This window comes from Macaca thibetana, chromosome 7 (assembly GCF_024542745.1).
Source record: "Macaca thibetana thibetana isolate TM-01 chromosome 7, ASM2454274v1, whole genome shotgun sequence".
Classification (NCBI taxonomy): domain Eukaryota; kingdom Metazoa; phylum Chordata; class Mammalia; order Primates; family Cercopithecidae; genus Macaca; species Macaca thibetana.
In genome coordinates, this window is record NC_065584.1 from 138,010,192 (window position 1) to 138,025,133 (window position 14,942).

The 14,942-nt window shown below is 36.5% G+C and overlaps 1 protein-coding gene across 4 annotated transcripts in view; it reads right to left on the reverse strand.

Annotated features, from left to right (window-relative positions):
• The window catches only part of WDR72 (WD repeat domain 72), a 233,094-nt gene that overhangs the window by 172,967 nt on the left and 45,185 nt on the right, over positions 1–14,942 (reverse strand). For 3 of the 4 annotated variants that reach the window (XR_007727439.1, XM_050797920.1, XM_050797918.1), the window contains exons 5-12: positions 14,054–14,228; positions 13,294–13,370; positions 11,665–11,784; positions 10,219–10,364; positions 9,741–9,837; positions 5,127–5,268; positions 4,201–4,446; positions 711–931 (exon numbers count right to left, since the gene is read on the reverse strand). Coding sequence is in view for 3 of the 4 variants with exons in the window: in XM_050797920.1 (XP_050653877.1) it covers positions 711–931; positions 4,201–4,446; positions 5,127–5,268; positions 9,741–9,837; positions 10,219–10,364; positions 11,665–11,784; positions 13,294–13,370; positions 14,054–14,228 (1,224 nt within the window). In the remaining variant the exon portion in view is untranslated. The remainder of the gene's footprint in view (positions 1–710; positions 932–4,200; positions 4,447–5,126; positions 5,269–9,740; positions 9,838–10,218; positions 10,365–11,664; positions 11,785–13,293; positions 13,371–14,053; positions 14,229–14,942) is intronic. The other variant, XM_050797919.1, reaches the window with a different exon arrangement.

Here is a 14,942-nt window from a genome sequence, read left to right on the forward strand (position 1 = left end):
AAGATCCTGTCTCTACAAAAACAAAAATAAAAAACAGTAGCTGGACTTCATGCCTGTAGTCTCACCTACTTGGGAGGCTGAGGCAGGAGGATCCCTGGAGCCCAGGAGGTTGAGGCTGCAGTGAGCCATGATCAAGCCACTGTACTCCAGCTTGGGTGACAAAGTGAGATGCTGTCACAGACACACACGACAAATGCAACTATTTATCAATATTGTTATAAAAAGAAATTCTTGACTAGGTCTTGCTTTGTTGCCCAGGCTGGAATGCACTGGCATGATCTCGGCTCACCACAAAATGGAAGTTATTGAAGGCAAAAGTTAATTTCTAATTTATAGATTCCTATATTGTTCGGCTTGTTTTTGCCTTGAGTATCTACTTTTATTTTTAAAAGATAATTTCATTGAAAACGAAGATATAGAACTAGAGGAAAAAAAACAGATGTAAGTACTTGAAGAGAAAGAATTAAGTGGCTGTTGTAAAGCTAAGCATTGACTAAATCTTTGCTTTACAGCAAAATTATCTGTATAATGTAAGTTATAATAATACTACAATTCATATAGAAAGATTAGAAATATATATGAATCATCCAGTTGTAGTATAAGTACACAGAACTCATATTTTTCTTTTCTTTGGAAATATGGGTCATTTTTACTTGTCTTATTAAGTATTCTATTTTCAAATTTAGGTGTTATATTTTACTCTGTCTTACTTTAAACTTCTCTGGTGACATCAAAAGACTTGTTACTGCACCAGCTTCCAAAAAGAATTTATGCAAAATTTCTTCAGTAACGATATCCCACAAGATGACGCATGAGTCTAGGTCCCCAGACAACATCCAACTTTGGTCTAATTTCGAAGAGAGACCATGTGGGTAAAGTAATGAAGTGACACTTTGGTGGTGGCCTTTAAGAACTTTATGAGGTGGAGAATCTGAAAAACAATGAAACACCAAATAATACAGATGTTATTTTTGTTCAGAAAATCATCCCAAGATTCTCTTTTATAAAATTTTAACATAAGGAAATTACATATAATTAAAGCATGCACTTGGCTAAGAAAACCAGTGAACACCCTTAGATCATCTTGAAAAGCAAGTGCCTCACCAGAAGCCAGAGTATGCTTTTGATGAAGCACTACAGTTAGTTGTTCAAAATCTATTAATTCTAGGCCAGGCATGGTGGCTCATGCCCATAATATCAGCACTTTGGGAGGCTGAGATGGGCAGATCGCTTGAGGTCTGGGGTTCAAGACCAGCCTGGCCAACATTGTGAAACCCCATCTCTACTAAAAATTCAAAAATTAGCTGGATGTAGTGGCTCGCACCTACAGACCCAGCTACTCATGAGTCTGAAGCAGGAGAATTGCTTGAACCTGGATGGTGGAGGTTGCAGTGAGCTGAGATCATGCCACTGTACTCCAGCCTGGGCAACAGAGCAAGACTGTCAAAAAAAAAAAAAAAAAAAAAAAAGAAAGAAAGAAAAAGAAGTCTATTAATTCTTAAGGACATTAGTAAATTACCAATTCCAGTGTCATGGAATAGTAAACACTGTTCTAAAAGAGTGAACACTTCATACATTTGGCTCCACAAAAATAAGTTGTGAATATTAGTTATTTTCATTCTTTTTTCTTTTTTCTTCTTTTTTAGAGACAGGGTCTTGCTGTTGACCAGGCTGGAGTGCAGTGGTGCAATCATGGCACCATAAGACAAAACTTCTATTCCTCAAACTCCCTGGGCTCGGGTGATCCTTCCATCTCAGCCCCCCTATAGCTGGGACCACAGGTGAGCACCACCATGCCCAGGTAATTTTTGTACTTTTTGCAGGGACAGGGTGTCACCATGATGCTCACACTGATCTCAAACTCCTGGGCTCAAGGGATCCACTCGCCTCAGCCTTCCAAAGTGCTGGGATTACAGGCGGTAGCCACCGTGCCCAGCCCGTCATTCTTTAAATTAGAATGACTAAGTCTAGTATACAAGAAAAGAAAAGTTTCAGGAAATATTTTTGCTTTGAAAGATGTTAGAGATTACCTAATTCTACCTCTTGGCTTTACAGATAATGCATCTGAGGCTCAGAGAGTTTAAGTGACTTGCATCCAAGTGTGAAAAAGCAAAGTAAAATGTTTAAGAGTACGGCATTGCTGTTAAATGAATCTGTCTTTTTTTCCCTGGGTCTATCACTTACTAGATATGTCACCCTAGCTAGTTGCCTTTTCCCTCTTAACCACAGATGTTACATCTGAAAATTTAGGATAATAATAGTTCTTACTTCAGACAAGACTGTTGTGTGGAATAAATAAGAGAATGTCTATAATTTTGTAGCACTCTGCTTGGCACTCGGTAGGCATATGGGCATTTCAAATCACAGCTGTATGAGAGTACAGGACTACTGACACACTACTGTGCTAGGGGGTTACTCTTCCCACCAGCCACACTGCTTCTTCCTTCATCACTAGCTAAACTCCCCCAAATTGGAAAGAACCATAAACCACAAACTCTCTTTATTCACACTGAAAATAAACCTCAAAGAATTATTCTTATACTTCAGAAACTTCTATTCCATCAGGCATATCCTCACTTTGTATCTCCTAAAAAACCAGGATGAATGTTCATTGAGCTGCTACAAGTTAAATGTGACTTTTCCTTGCTTTCTGGATATTAGGATAAATCAGCCTGGATAAAAACTCTAGGTCTTCGCTTTTTCACTAACTTTTAACAGCAGCCATTTAGCTGTATACCAGTACATTACCTCTGTTTGGTTCATTGCCATTTACTCCACTTCAGTCAATCACTGAAGCACAAGTCAGTAACATTTAGTAAGTGGCCAAAGTAAGCTGAGAACAATAGTAGGCAATATAAGAAGGTTTTTTTTTTTAATTGAGATTTAGTCCTTACCCTTAAGGACCTTATGCTCTAATACGATTCATATAATAATAATAAAATAGTATACAGTTTTTTTATACACATCCTAAATCTCAATCACCTCCTATATTTCCTTCCCTTACATAAGACAATTTACTCTAATAGGCATTTGTTGTTGTAATGCATAAATGCAGAAAGATGTATAAGAACACATGTATATTTCATTCACAAAGAAATACAGATTAAAACAGGAAGATACTATTTTTCTCCTGATTAGCAAAGATTAAAAAGTTTAATAGCACACAAAGTTGGTAGATAAAGTTTGGGGCAAAAAGGCATTTTATAGGCTATTAGTGAAAATGCATGCATATTGATGAAAGTTCTTTACAGAATATTTTACATATATTTTTAAAATTAAAAATGCAAGCAAATGTTGATCTGGTAATTTTACTCTTAGGAATTAATATACAGATATACTCATATGTATGTACAATGATAATCAATTCTGCATTGTCCATAGCAGCTAAAAACTAGAAAACTTACACACCAATAGGCAATTAAAGTTTGATTATTACTAATTATTTAAAGTCAGCTCATAAAGAATGAACTCCAAAATATTTTATTTAGATTTGTTTAAGGACATTCTAGTAAAGCGTGTAGAATACACTTTTATTTGTGCAATATAATTAAAAGACTGTATATTGTTATGCTGATATGTGCTTGTATACACGTAGAAAATTTCAAGAAGAGTATCAACCGTTATTAGCAGTTGCCTTTGGAGAAAGGAACTGGAAGATCAAGTAAGGAGAAAAACTCATTTCTTATTATATAACCTTCTGCTTGAGTTTTTTTTTTTTTTTTTTTTTTTTTTTTTTGAGATGGAGTGGAGTCTTGCCCTGTTGCCCAGGCTGGAGTGCAGTGGCGCGATCTCGGCTCACTGCAAGCTCCGCCTCCCAGGTTCACGCCATTCTCCTGCCTCAGCCTCCCGAGTAGCTGGGACTACAGGCACCCGCCACCACGCCCAGCTATTTTTTTTTTTTTTTTTTTTTTTTGTATTTTTAGTAGAGACAGGGTTTCACCGTGTTAGCCAGGATGGTCTCAATCTCCTGACCTCGTGATCCACCCACCTCAGCCCCCCAAAGTGCTAGGATTACAGGGAATTTAAAAAAAACAAAAAACAAAAACCTATATGTATGTTTTACTTCAACATTAAAATATGTACATATTTAGCACCAAATGCCAGCTAATTCTTTAGGCCCCTAAATCTTCTTTAGTGCAGTTCATTGAAATTACAGTTTTAGATAAATCAAATAAGTAGGGTCAAATAAAATTCAATGACCTTTTACTAAAGAACCACCTTCTAGAAGTCTTGCTTTGGCAGCATTCAAAGCCTGGGTAATGATAATTGTCCCATCTTCACAGCCACATATTAGTTTATCAAGACTTGGAATATACTCTGATGAAGTGACTACAGCAGTTCCTGCCCCATCTTTAAGCCCAGAGAAATAGTCAATAATACTTTGTGACACAGCATCATGCTTATCAAAATTATCTTGAAGAGTCCAGGTGGTAGTTACTGGTATCTCTAAAAAGAAAACAGAGATAAAAAGAAAATTTGGTTTATCAATGCATCATAGACATGGAAAATATCAAGGCACCCTCCCTTCAAAAATATGAATACAGTGTTACAGCCTATCCCAGATTCATATTGCCAGCATTCATCTCTTGTTAAGTTCAATTGATGTTAACATGAATTATATTGGTTATATTAATATATAAGATCCATAAGGTTCATGTGTGTGTGTGTGCTTAATTTTTAATTTTTTTTTTTTTTGAGACCGAGTCTCACTGTGTCACCCAGGCTGGAGTGCAGTGGCATGATCTCGGCTCACTACAACCTCCGCCTCCTGGGTTAAAGCAATTCACCTGCCTCAACCTCCCGAGTAGCTCAGATTACAAGTGCACGCCGCCACGCCCCACTAATTTTTTGTATTTTAGTAGAGATGGTTTTCACCATGTTGCCCAGGCTGGTCTCGAACTCCTTCGCTCAGGCAATTCATCCGCCTCAGCTTCCCAAAGTGCTAGGATTACAGGCATGAGCCACCTTACCCGGCCTAAGCTTTGTGTTTATACCTGCTTTTATGTTGTCATTTAATACATAATAGTACACAATAAATTTTTCTTGTTGCTCAACTTAGAAGAACAATGAGTTAATTAGAAATTTGTTCTCAGAAGACATGTGACTAGAAATGGAAACTGACTTACCTCTAGGAGAACCATCAAACTTGGATACAGGAACATCAGGGATGTGCCACAAAGTAATTCTTCCTGAGACTTCTCCAGAGAAAAGCACCTTGTAAAAAGGCTCTTTCCTCTCATTCATGTAGCCCATAACAAAGGGACGGCTCTGTTACGAAACAAAAAGTGGGCTTTTATGTAGGAAATATTCTAACTATAGAGAGATGGCCACTGTTTTTAAATGGAGAAACAAGACTTAATAACTGAAGTAAATATTTTCAATTTATTTCCCACTGTTTCAAAATTTCCAAGTAAATTAAATGAAATAATCTGTGATCTAGGACTAAAGAGGCTTTAAACAACAAGAAGCAAAGTCATAGACTTCAGAAAGTCAATAAAAGTATCTAACATTTACTGACCGTGTGTGTGTGTGTGTGTGTGTGTGTGTGTGTGTGTGTGTAGCTATGTGTACACATTACTGCAAGGGGTTTTCTACATATTCAGTTAAATAATCCTCACAATAACCCTATAAAATTGATACTATCATTGTTTTCATTTTACAAACAAGAAAACTTGTGTTTTCCTGTGAAGTGAAGAGATTGATTTGTCTAAGGCGATTAGAGGAAGCAACGGGCTTTGAGTCCAGTCATTCTGATTCAGCAACCCATGTCTTGATGCTAAAGATGTTCACTAAGAAGGCTTAATTTCTTTATAGTTCCTTTATAGTTCTAATTGTCACTTAAAACAGCAACAACTCATATTTGTATAGTAATTTTGTGTTGTTACCATGTTTTCCACTTTTTGTTGACTGTTTTTCAGATTTAACATACTTGATTTCCAATTTCTCAAGCAGCCACAAAGGAAAATGATTCCATAATTTATAATGTGTGTGTATATACATATATACTGTTATACATTATATAAATTATGTATAATATTATACATATTATACATAATCTATGATCTTGCTGAAGGAGAATATGAATATTGGGCACCAGTGCTCTTAAAGCTATGCCTTCACTAGTGAATGCATCTTGAGCATCCCTGATCCTTCTCAGGGCAGTATAGCTGTTCTTCGGGCAGGTTGGTACATAGATATTAAGGGATCAAAATCATTCAAGCAATTACAAAAACAAAACCTGAACTCTCTTTGGTGCAGAAGTAAAAGTCATCCTAAGAAAGCCAATTGCTTGCTAGAATTAAAGAAGTCCAGGAAAGTGATGCTTCCTAGTCAGAAAATACATGCTTTAAGGTGTGGATTTAGACACATTAGTGAAAAATTCTATTCATTAGTGATTATTAAGGGCCAAGATATTGCTACATTTAATCTTCACAACAAAGCTATGTAGTTAAGTAAACATTGCTATTATCCTGATATGAAAATAGGGAAACTATGACAGAAAATAAGAAACCAATCCAAGGTTATCCAACCAAGATGTGTAATTAATTCCCTATAGTCCCAAGAAATAAGAGCATCATAGAAAATGGTTCCAATAAAGTCAGTTTCTAAATAATTGTTTTTAAGACTCAGAGGGCACTTTGGTGTCTTACAGCCATGATTTTTATAGCTATTTGAAATGGGTTGATAAAATTTGGTTAAATTGGCTATTCAAACTCTCCCACCCTTGTAGGCACTTAGAACTGATTGTTCCAACTCCCTGCTTATTCTGATTTGAAAAGGAAGCTCCAAGAGGCTGGTGGGTTACTCAAGTTGGTGGCAGCATAACTCCTCCCAGCTGGCGCTTTGTCCCTGCAGTTGAAGTTCGCTGTTGCTCTCATGCCCTCTGCCTTCACCTTCCACATTGCCGCTTCTCAATTGCTCACACTCACCCCTTGGTCCCTCACTCCTCCTCCTCCCAAACAGTTCCCTGTAGTTCTGCTATTCACCTGAAAACCTCTTCATAGTCCCTTACCATGTGAATTCCAATTTTCCATCACAGTGTTCATCATGAGAGTTTCCATCATCCAGGAGGTAATAAAACATAGCCACTAGCACTGAAATCCCTGGGGCTAACTGCCTGGATTTAAATCCTGACTTTACCACATCCTAGCTCTATTGAAAGAGCAAGTTGGTTACTGTAGGCAATTTAGTACACCTCACTGTCTCATTTTCCCTAACTGTGAAATAAGACTAATAAAAGCACCTGCTATATGGGATTGGTGTAAGGATTAATGAGTAGATAAACATAAGGTACACAGAATGGTCCCTGACATTTAGTCCCTATTTAATTAATTTTAACAATTCTGGTTATTCTTTTCTCAGAACAATTGAGAAACTCACACCAAAACCCATTACTGGATTTGGGTTAAACCACTTGAGTTTAAATCCTGGGAATTTACCTCTCTGAACATCAGTTTCAACATGGGATCCTGGTGGCAACTAAAGTAAATGAGGTCGTTTGTATGTTTGACAATAATAAGGACTCAAATGAAGTTTTTATCGTCATCACCATCATCATCATCATCATCACCATTACTCTTAGTTCTTTCACACACAGTTTTTGTTTGCAGTCCTTAGGCTGTTTCTATCCCAGCTATTCCCATCTCAGTACAGCAGCCTTACTCTGTGGCTGAGACTCTGGGAAACCCAGTTCCTTATCTCAACAGCCAGAATCCCTGCACCACAGGCCTCAGCAATTACCAGCTGTGATTTGAAGCTAGGGAGATCCTCATGCAGCTATTGGAAGGAAAGACGAATCCTCATTCTTACCACTGCAACTCCATCAGCAGATATGTACATGGGCATTACAAACAGTAATTCTGAGAACCTGTTACTGTCAAACCCGGAGATTTAATTCTATGGTATCACTCCAAAAAATGAGTCCAGACAATACTACCTGCTTACAGAGCAGTCCTTTCTAAGCTCACTGAATGTATCAAATTCATCTCTGCATTCTACCACAATGCCTTCATTACTTGGTAACTGCAAGAGAGACTAAGGACTCTTATATTTAGTGAACACTGGTGATGTTTGAATAAGGGGAAGAAAGTCTGACTTTATGCCCTGGATAAAAGGCAAGTAAGGACAGGCAGATCAACTTTTTCCGGTTTCCAATTATTCTATTCACATTTCACTGGCTTCTAGGCATTTCTCACTTTTAAGATACAGAAACATCTATGGTTGTTTAAACAAGAATTATTGGTAAAAGACCTGTAAGTTTATGTCTTCGCATTTTGAGAAACAAAGCAAGGTAACTTCCCATGAGATTAGTTATTTTTTAATTGTTGTACTCTTTCCTCATGGTTATATATAACATTGAAATTTTCAGGAACAAGAAGCCCCTAAAAGGCACAACTGATCATTGGCTTTCAGGGCAAACTGTGCTTTGTAAAAACGCATTCAAAGCTAAGGAGGAAAAGAGCAGATCCTTTAAAAAATAACTAAATATGCCTTTCTAAGGAAGCCCCAGTATTGGTTTTGTGATCAACAGCAAAACCTATTGCTGCCACAGGTAATTTTAGAAATAGTCCTTTGATGCATGCCATAATTATAAAGTTTGCTTGCGTCCCAGTGGCACTTGGGGTTCTAATTTTTGGCTGACAGTTTCTTAATCAAGTTTTCACAACAAAACCTCACAGATATGTTAAAGCGACAATCACTGAGCTGTAGGATTTCCAACAGCTATGCTGCCTAATTAAGCAAACCATCATTCTGTTAAAAGTAGCATTCTTCCCTGGTTGACACATCAATAATTCAAAACTCTTCCACTCGCCATGAAATACGTTTTTGGATAATTAACTGATGACAAAGTCCAAAGGCTTAGGAAAAAAAAAAAAAAAACACTTTGGATAACACTACTGAAATAAAATAACTGCTTAAATTTTCAGGCTTCCTAGAGTGTCAAAGGTATGATTCAGTCAAGTAATAAGCTCACAATTATATTCTCAACTCTCTGCCAAAAGCGTAATTATATTTGTTTTACCAAGAAAATTTATTCGTAACAATAGCTAAATACATCTGAAAATGATATCAATATATGATTAAGTAAAGAAACAGAATATAAAACATTCCATAAAGTTTAAAAATTGGAGTAGATACATAAAAATGTTTAACAATGTTTTGTCACACCATTTATCACAAGGGTCAGTGAAAAAAATGTGTGGTGTGTGTGTATGTGCTTGTACATATACACACAGACACACAAATGCAGAGAGACAGAGAGAGAATGAGAAAGAAAGTAAATATAGCAAAATGTTATCAATTGGTGAATCTAGGTAAAGCGTATATGAATAATTACTGCAATACTCTTGCAACTTTTCCAAATATTTGAAAATTTTCCAATCAAAATAAGTAAATAAATACAACAAAGTAAAAAAAAAAAACAAAAAAACTCAGTGAATATTTACTGTGGTGAAATTATGAATTTTAATGTCTCCTTTCTTTTCAACATTTATAATTTTCCTATAGTAAATATGTATTGTTTCATTATAAACTTAAAACACAGACTTAAACATAGTAGATTTTTAGAGACAAAGTTTTCTCTTTGGTAGCCATTGACAATTAAACTTGATTTTCTCATTAACAACTTGATGGGATGCTTCAATTCAATTTTTTCAAGCCTGACTCTGACAGACAAAGCAACACTTATCCAAGAAACTGAGTGAAACAGCTTTGAGGTAGTCACTCTTTTCTTGCATTACCTTATTTTCCTGCACAGAAGTAGAGCACAGTAAATGAGGATAAATGGACTCTTTAAGCACTCTTCCATCAGCAGGGTATAAGCTTTTTGAAAGCCCACTGCATGGCAAAAATAAAAAGCAAAGTTTAGAACTCTGAGGTTCTTTATTCGTTCTTTTCCCCCTCCCACTTTCAAAAGCCGGATGGTACCGTTCGAGTTTCTAAACTCTACTTAGAAATTGTTGGGTTAATAATTACAAGTGACTTTTTGAAAACCCAGCACCAGCTGTACAAGTTATACATGGTTAATCTCATTCCTCCATCCCCTGCTGTTTTGTACAAAGGCTGAAGCCTACCAAGCCCAGAGTAAATCTTCTAGTGCCAAAGTTGTTTTGTTCTGGTTTTTGATCATGGGCAGCATGCAGGGATTTTTCCATAATAAACCTCCCAAAGTTCATTTTCTACCTGAATGTTTTGTATACCGCTCCCATCTGAGCCCACCTGTTCAGCAGCTGATAGATGTAACTGTGACCATCTTCTGTCCAGATGAGGATTCTGTGGGCAGCAATCATTTCTCCACCAGCAAAGAACTGCCCGTTTCTGCTAACTTCAGTCAGCAGAAGGGAAAAATCACAATAATCATAAACCTAAAATATGAAATTGATGCGCATTATCAAAGGTTTAAATCCAGTCTGCCAATAAGATGAATATGAATTATGATAGTAATAATATAACAACATAGTAAGCATTGATAACAGACCATACTGTACTCATATATTAAGATAATTTTTACCATCACTTATTGACTTATATTTATCTTAGGGTAGGTTTCAGTAGATAAAGTTCATCTGGTTATATCATTCCAGAGTGTGTACACTAAACATAGAAACCCCAAATCCCCAAATTTCTAAGTAATTTTATTCTTTCCATAATGAGTACTCCAAGTTTTACATTTGAAAATTTATTATGCACATAAAAAATGTATATCACATAAATCTTTTGTTAGACCATATACTTCTAAATCTTTGTTCAAAAATACATTATCACCATACAAGTAAGACTGTACAGTTTTGTTAACTGAGCCAGTTATACAAAACTTTAAAGAAAAATAAATGTTATGAAATGATGGCAACTTAGCTTTTCTTTCTTCTTGGAAATGTCAGTGAACATATTCACCAGAACTTGTCCCTCTTAAAACAAATGCAGTAACAAAGTAGAAAAAGTAAAACATCTAAAAATATAATCAAACTATATAAGTGAGAAGTATATTTGAGTTCTAAAGTATAGACACCAAATTTTGAAAACAATTTAGAGCTAAATATTTATTGTTATTATGGTCTGTTGTTAATAAAATTAGGATATACTACTACATATATAATATTTTGGGATACAAAACTGTTGCATATAGCATGATATTAAATATGTAGTAGTATATCCTAATTTTATTAAAGAGTTAAAAACTTATATGTCAGGCTGGGCACGGTGGCTCATGCTTGTAATCCCAGCACTTTGGGAGGCCGAGGCGGGCAGATCATGAGGTCAGGAGTTTGAGACCAGCCTGACCAACATGGTGAAACCCAGTCTCTCCTAAAAATACAAAAATTAGCCGGGTATGGTGGCGTGCACTTGCAATTCCAGCTACTCAGGAGGCTGAGGCAGGAGAATTGCTTGAACCCAGGAGGCAGAGGTTGCAGTGAGCTGAGATCGTGCCACTGCACTCCTCCAGCCTGGGCAACAGAGTGACACTCTGTATCCAAAAAAAACAAAAAAAAACAACAAAAAAAAACTGTTATGTCAGTCATAAAAGACACATCATTCCATGTTCTGGTAATACTGTTACAGAGAATTTGTATCATATTTAAATCATATTCTAATTTTTGTACAAATCAAAAAAAAAACAAATTACACTTGTACATCACTGGTATTTATTATGTTATTTTATAATACCTTCCAACATTTAGAAAACACCACCAACAGAAGTCTCTCAGTATATGTGCAAAATCGTATTGTCTGGCAGTTCAAGGACCCAAGAAACTTTGATTCTTTTTCATAGACATCTCGCTTTTCCTTCAAAAGGAAAGAAAATCTTTTAGTACTAGTTCCAGGTAATTCACATACAGCCATAAGAGGACCCACTTCCTGTGCATCTCAAGTAGATCACAACATTATAAAATGAAAAGTATTTGAGTTTCCTTTTGAGTGTTTTGAACTAAGAAGTTACTTTGCAATAGAAGCTGTGTACCTGGGTGATGAAATAATCCATACACCCAACCCCCACAACACTTAATTTACCTGTATAACAAACCTACGTATGTACCTCTGAAAGTCTTTTAAAAAAATTAAAGAAATATAGGATGTATTTCTTGAAAAAAAAAAGTTGTGATCAGGAAATCCACTTAGATTCAAGGGCTCATTACATGCAACCATTCAACAAACATTCTGTGAGGAACTACAGCTGGATGCTAAGAATGTCAAGATAAGAATAAGCTAGAGACTGTTAGATATGGCAGAAAGGTCAAACAAAAAAATCTAAAATGATGACTAAAAAAACCTACAGTATTTTATTTTATTTTATATTTTTTCCTTGAAACAGAGTCTTGCTCTATCACCAAAGATGGAGCACAGGGGCAGGATCTCGGCTCCCTGCAATCCCCGCCTCCTGGGTTCAAACGATGCTCCTTCCTCAGCCTCCTGAGTAGCTAGGATTACAGGTACGCCACCACTCCCAGCTATTTTTTTTTTTTTTTGTACTTTTAGTAGATACGAGGTTTCACCATGTTGGACAGGCTGGTCTTGACCTCCTGACCTCTGGTGATCTGCCTGCCTTGGCTTCCCAAAGTGCTGAGATTACAGGTGTGAGCCACTGTGCCTGGCCTAGTATTTTGATTGCTAAAAAAATATAAATAAATAAAAAATAAAAAAGGAAAGAATTGCCAACACACAGGACATAAAATACTACATTCTCCATAAGTTTGTGATAATGCTGGATGTATATTTCTTGAGCTCAGCATACCATCACAATTCCTAGGCTTCCTCAACCAATAAATTCCTAAAAAGACCCCAGAGCTCCTTGGGGAAGCCTAAATAATTTTGTCATCGGCACACATAGTATGGCTGTTCTTTCGTCCATCATCTCAACTTGTAGCCTGATGCCAGGGAACAGGTGAATATACTGGACTCCCCAGGGACATGCCCCTCAATTTTTTAGAGTCATTTGCCTGCCACTGTTCACACGTACTTAGAAGAAAGGAGGATTTCTGCTGTAAGGAAGAGAGAGATGTTCTGCTATTTTTAAAAAATTAAAAATGTAATCTTTCTGTGTGTGTGTGTGTGTGTGTGTGTGTGTAAATGAAAACATCTGTATATACATGGAAAAAAGGTTGGAAGGATACAAGCCAATTGTACCCAATGCTCACCCTTGGGAAGATGGATGGGGGAAATAAATGGATGTAGAATTTATACACTTCTATGTTATTTGAACTTTTGACAATAAGCATGTAATAGCCTTATAATTTATAAATTTCAATGAATATGCTTGAAATTGTAGGGAAAAAAGAGTAGGGTTCCCAAGCCAACCTGAATGCCGTTGATAGATGAGGAAAGATCCCATACTTTGAGCTCACCAGCTACTGATACCACCAAGAGAGAATCTTCTGTGAAAAGAATAAAAAGTCAGATATAAGCTTACCATGGATATAATTGGGTAGGTAAAAATCATTTCATAGTCATTTAAGAATTATGCAGGGCTGTGTAGATGGAAAATTTTCAGCTTTGGAGTCACTTTTTAACTAGAAAAAAATAAACATTTTACATCGTGCTCCAAATCTGTTTTAACATTTCAAAGTGATTCCTAGGAATAAGAAGAGCACCACTAGAAGCAGAATCACATGGCAAATCATCGTAACAAGCACCTTCCTGTTTCAGAAGTAAGTGAGGAGCCGACTTCCACTTCCCTTTGCAGTCACTCATTACAGAAACTGAATTATCAATACTACATCTAGAAGATACAGCAGGGCAAAATTCCAGGAGTCCTGCTAATCCACAACAAAACCTGCTTGTCACTCTTAAAATGTAACAAGCAGAACTTGGTGATAAAAGCACAGATTCACCTCTTTCCCCCTCATCTTAACCTTTCGCTGACTTTCCAATGTTTTGAACAACCGGCATGGGTGTTCTTAGTTCTTCTTGATCAGGTGTATTACAGACATATCCTCATTAATAGGTAAACATAAAGAAGCATTCTTTCTGAATTCCTGCCCAATAATTCGACAAATAATTCAAAAGTAGATATTTTTATATGCAATCTCTTTAGTGTCAGATAATATCTAACTACTACCTTGAATTCTCACGGAGTGAACAATGCACATGCAGTTGATCCAGTCGGGAAACTGAGATGATCTAAAACTGTGAACAACAGCCAAAGTCTTGGCGTCAATTATAAGGACATCTTGATATTCTCCACAACAAAGAAGCCAACCTTCTCCTGTCATCCGGAATGAGCAGTGGTAATACTACGCATATGGAAACCAAAGCAAACATTTAATTATCACTAGAAATTAACATAATTTGGCTACATTGAATATTTCTCTAGACCTTAGTTTTAGCATATGATCAATTAAGGTATTGAACTGAACAGCAACTAAAATTTCTCTTAGTTCAGTTATTCCAAACTTCTATGGGCACTTGAGTCTCATTTGCATCTCATGATTTTTCCGGAGAAAGAGAGATCCCTTGGAAGAAGTAATTCTATTCTAAATCGTGGCAAGCTCATAATTGAATTATTTCTGGAGTGCAACTTGGAACTAAACAACAACAAGGCCAGGCACAGTGGTTCATGCCTATAATCCCAGTGCTTTGGGAGGCTATGGTGGGAAGATCACTTGAGGCCAGGAATTTGAGGCTGTCATTAGCACCACCGCACTTCAGCCCGGGTGACACAGTGAGACCCTGTCTCTTAAAGAAAAATAATTAATAGCAACAACAAAACCCAAGTTCCTTACCGTAGCAACAATGCTGTATGTTAAAAAGAAAATGTCTGAAGGGCATTTGAGGATTATTATGCCAAATAAGTTGTGGAAATATTTTATTAAAGATCAAGTAAAGCATTCTACTTTTAACCAGCTCTCTCTGTGCAGGGTTTTATTCCCAGAAAAAAGAGAGGAGAGTTTGTGAATGCTGAAATGCACATCATCAACACTAAAAGTATAAAACATTTAAAAACATGG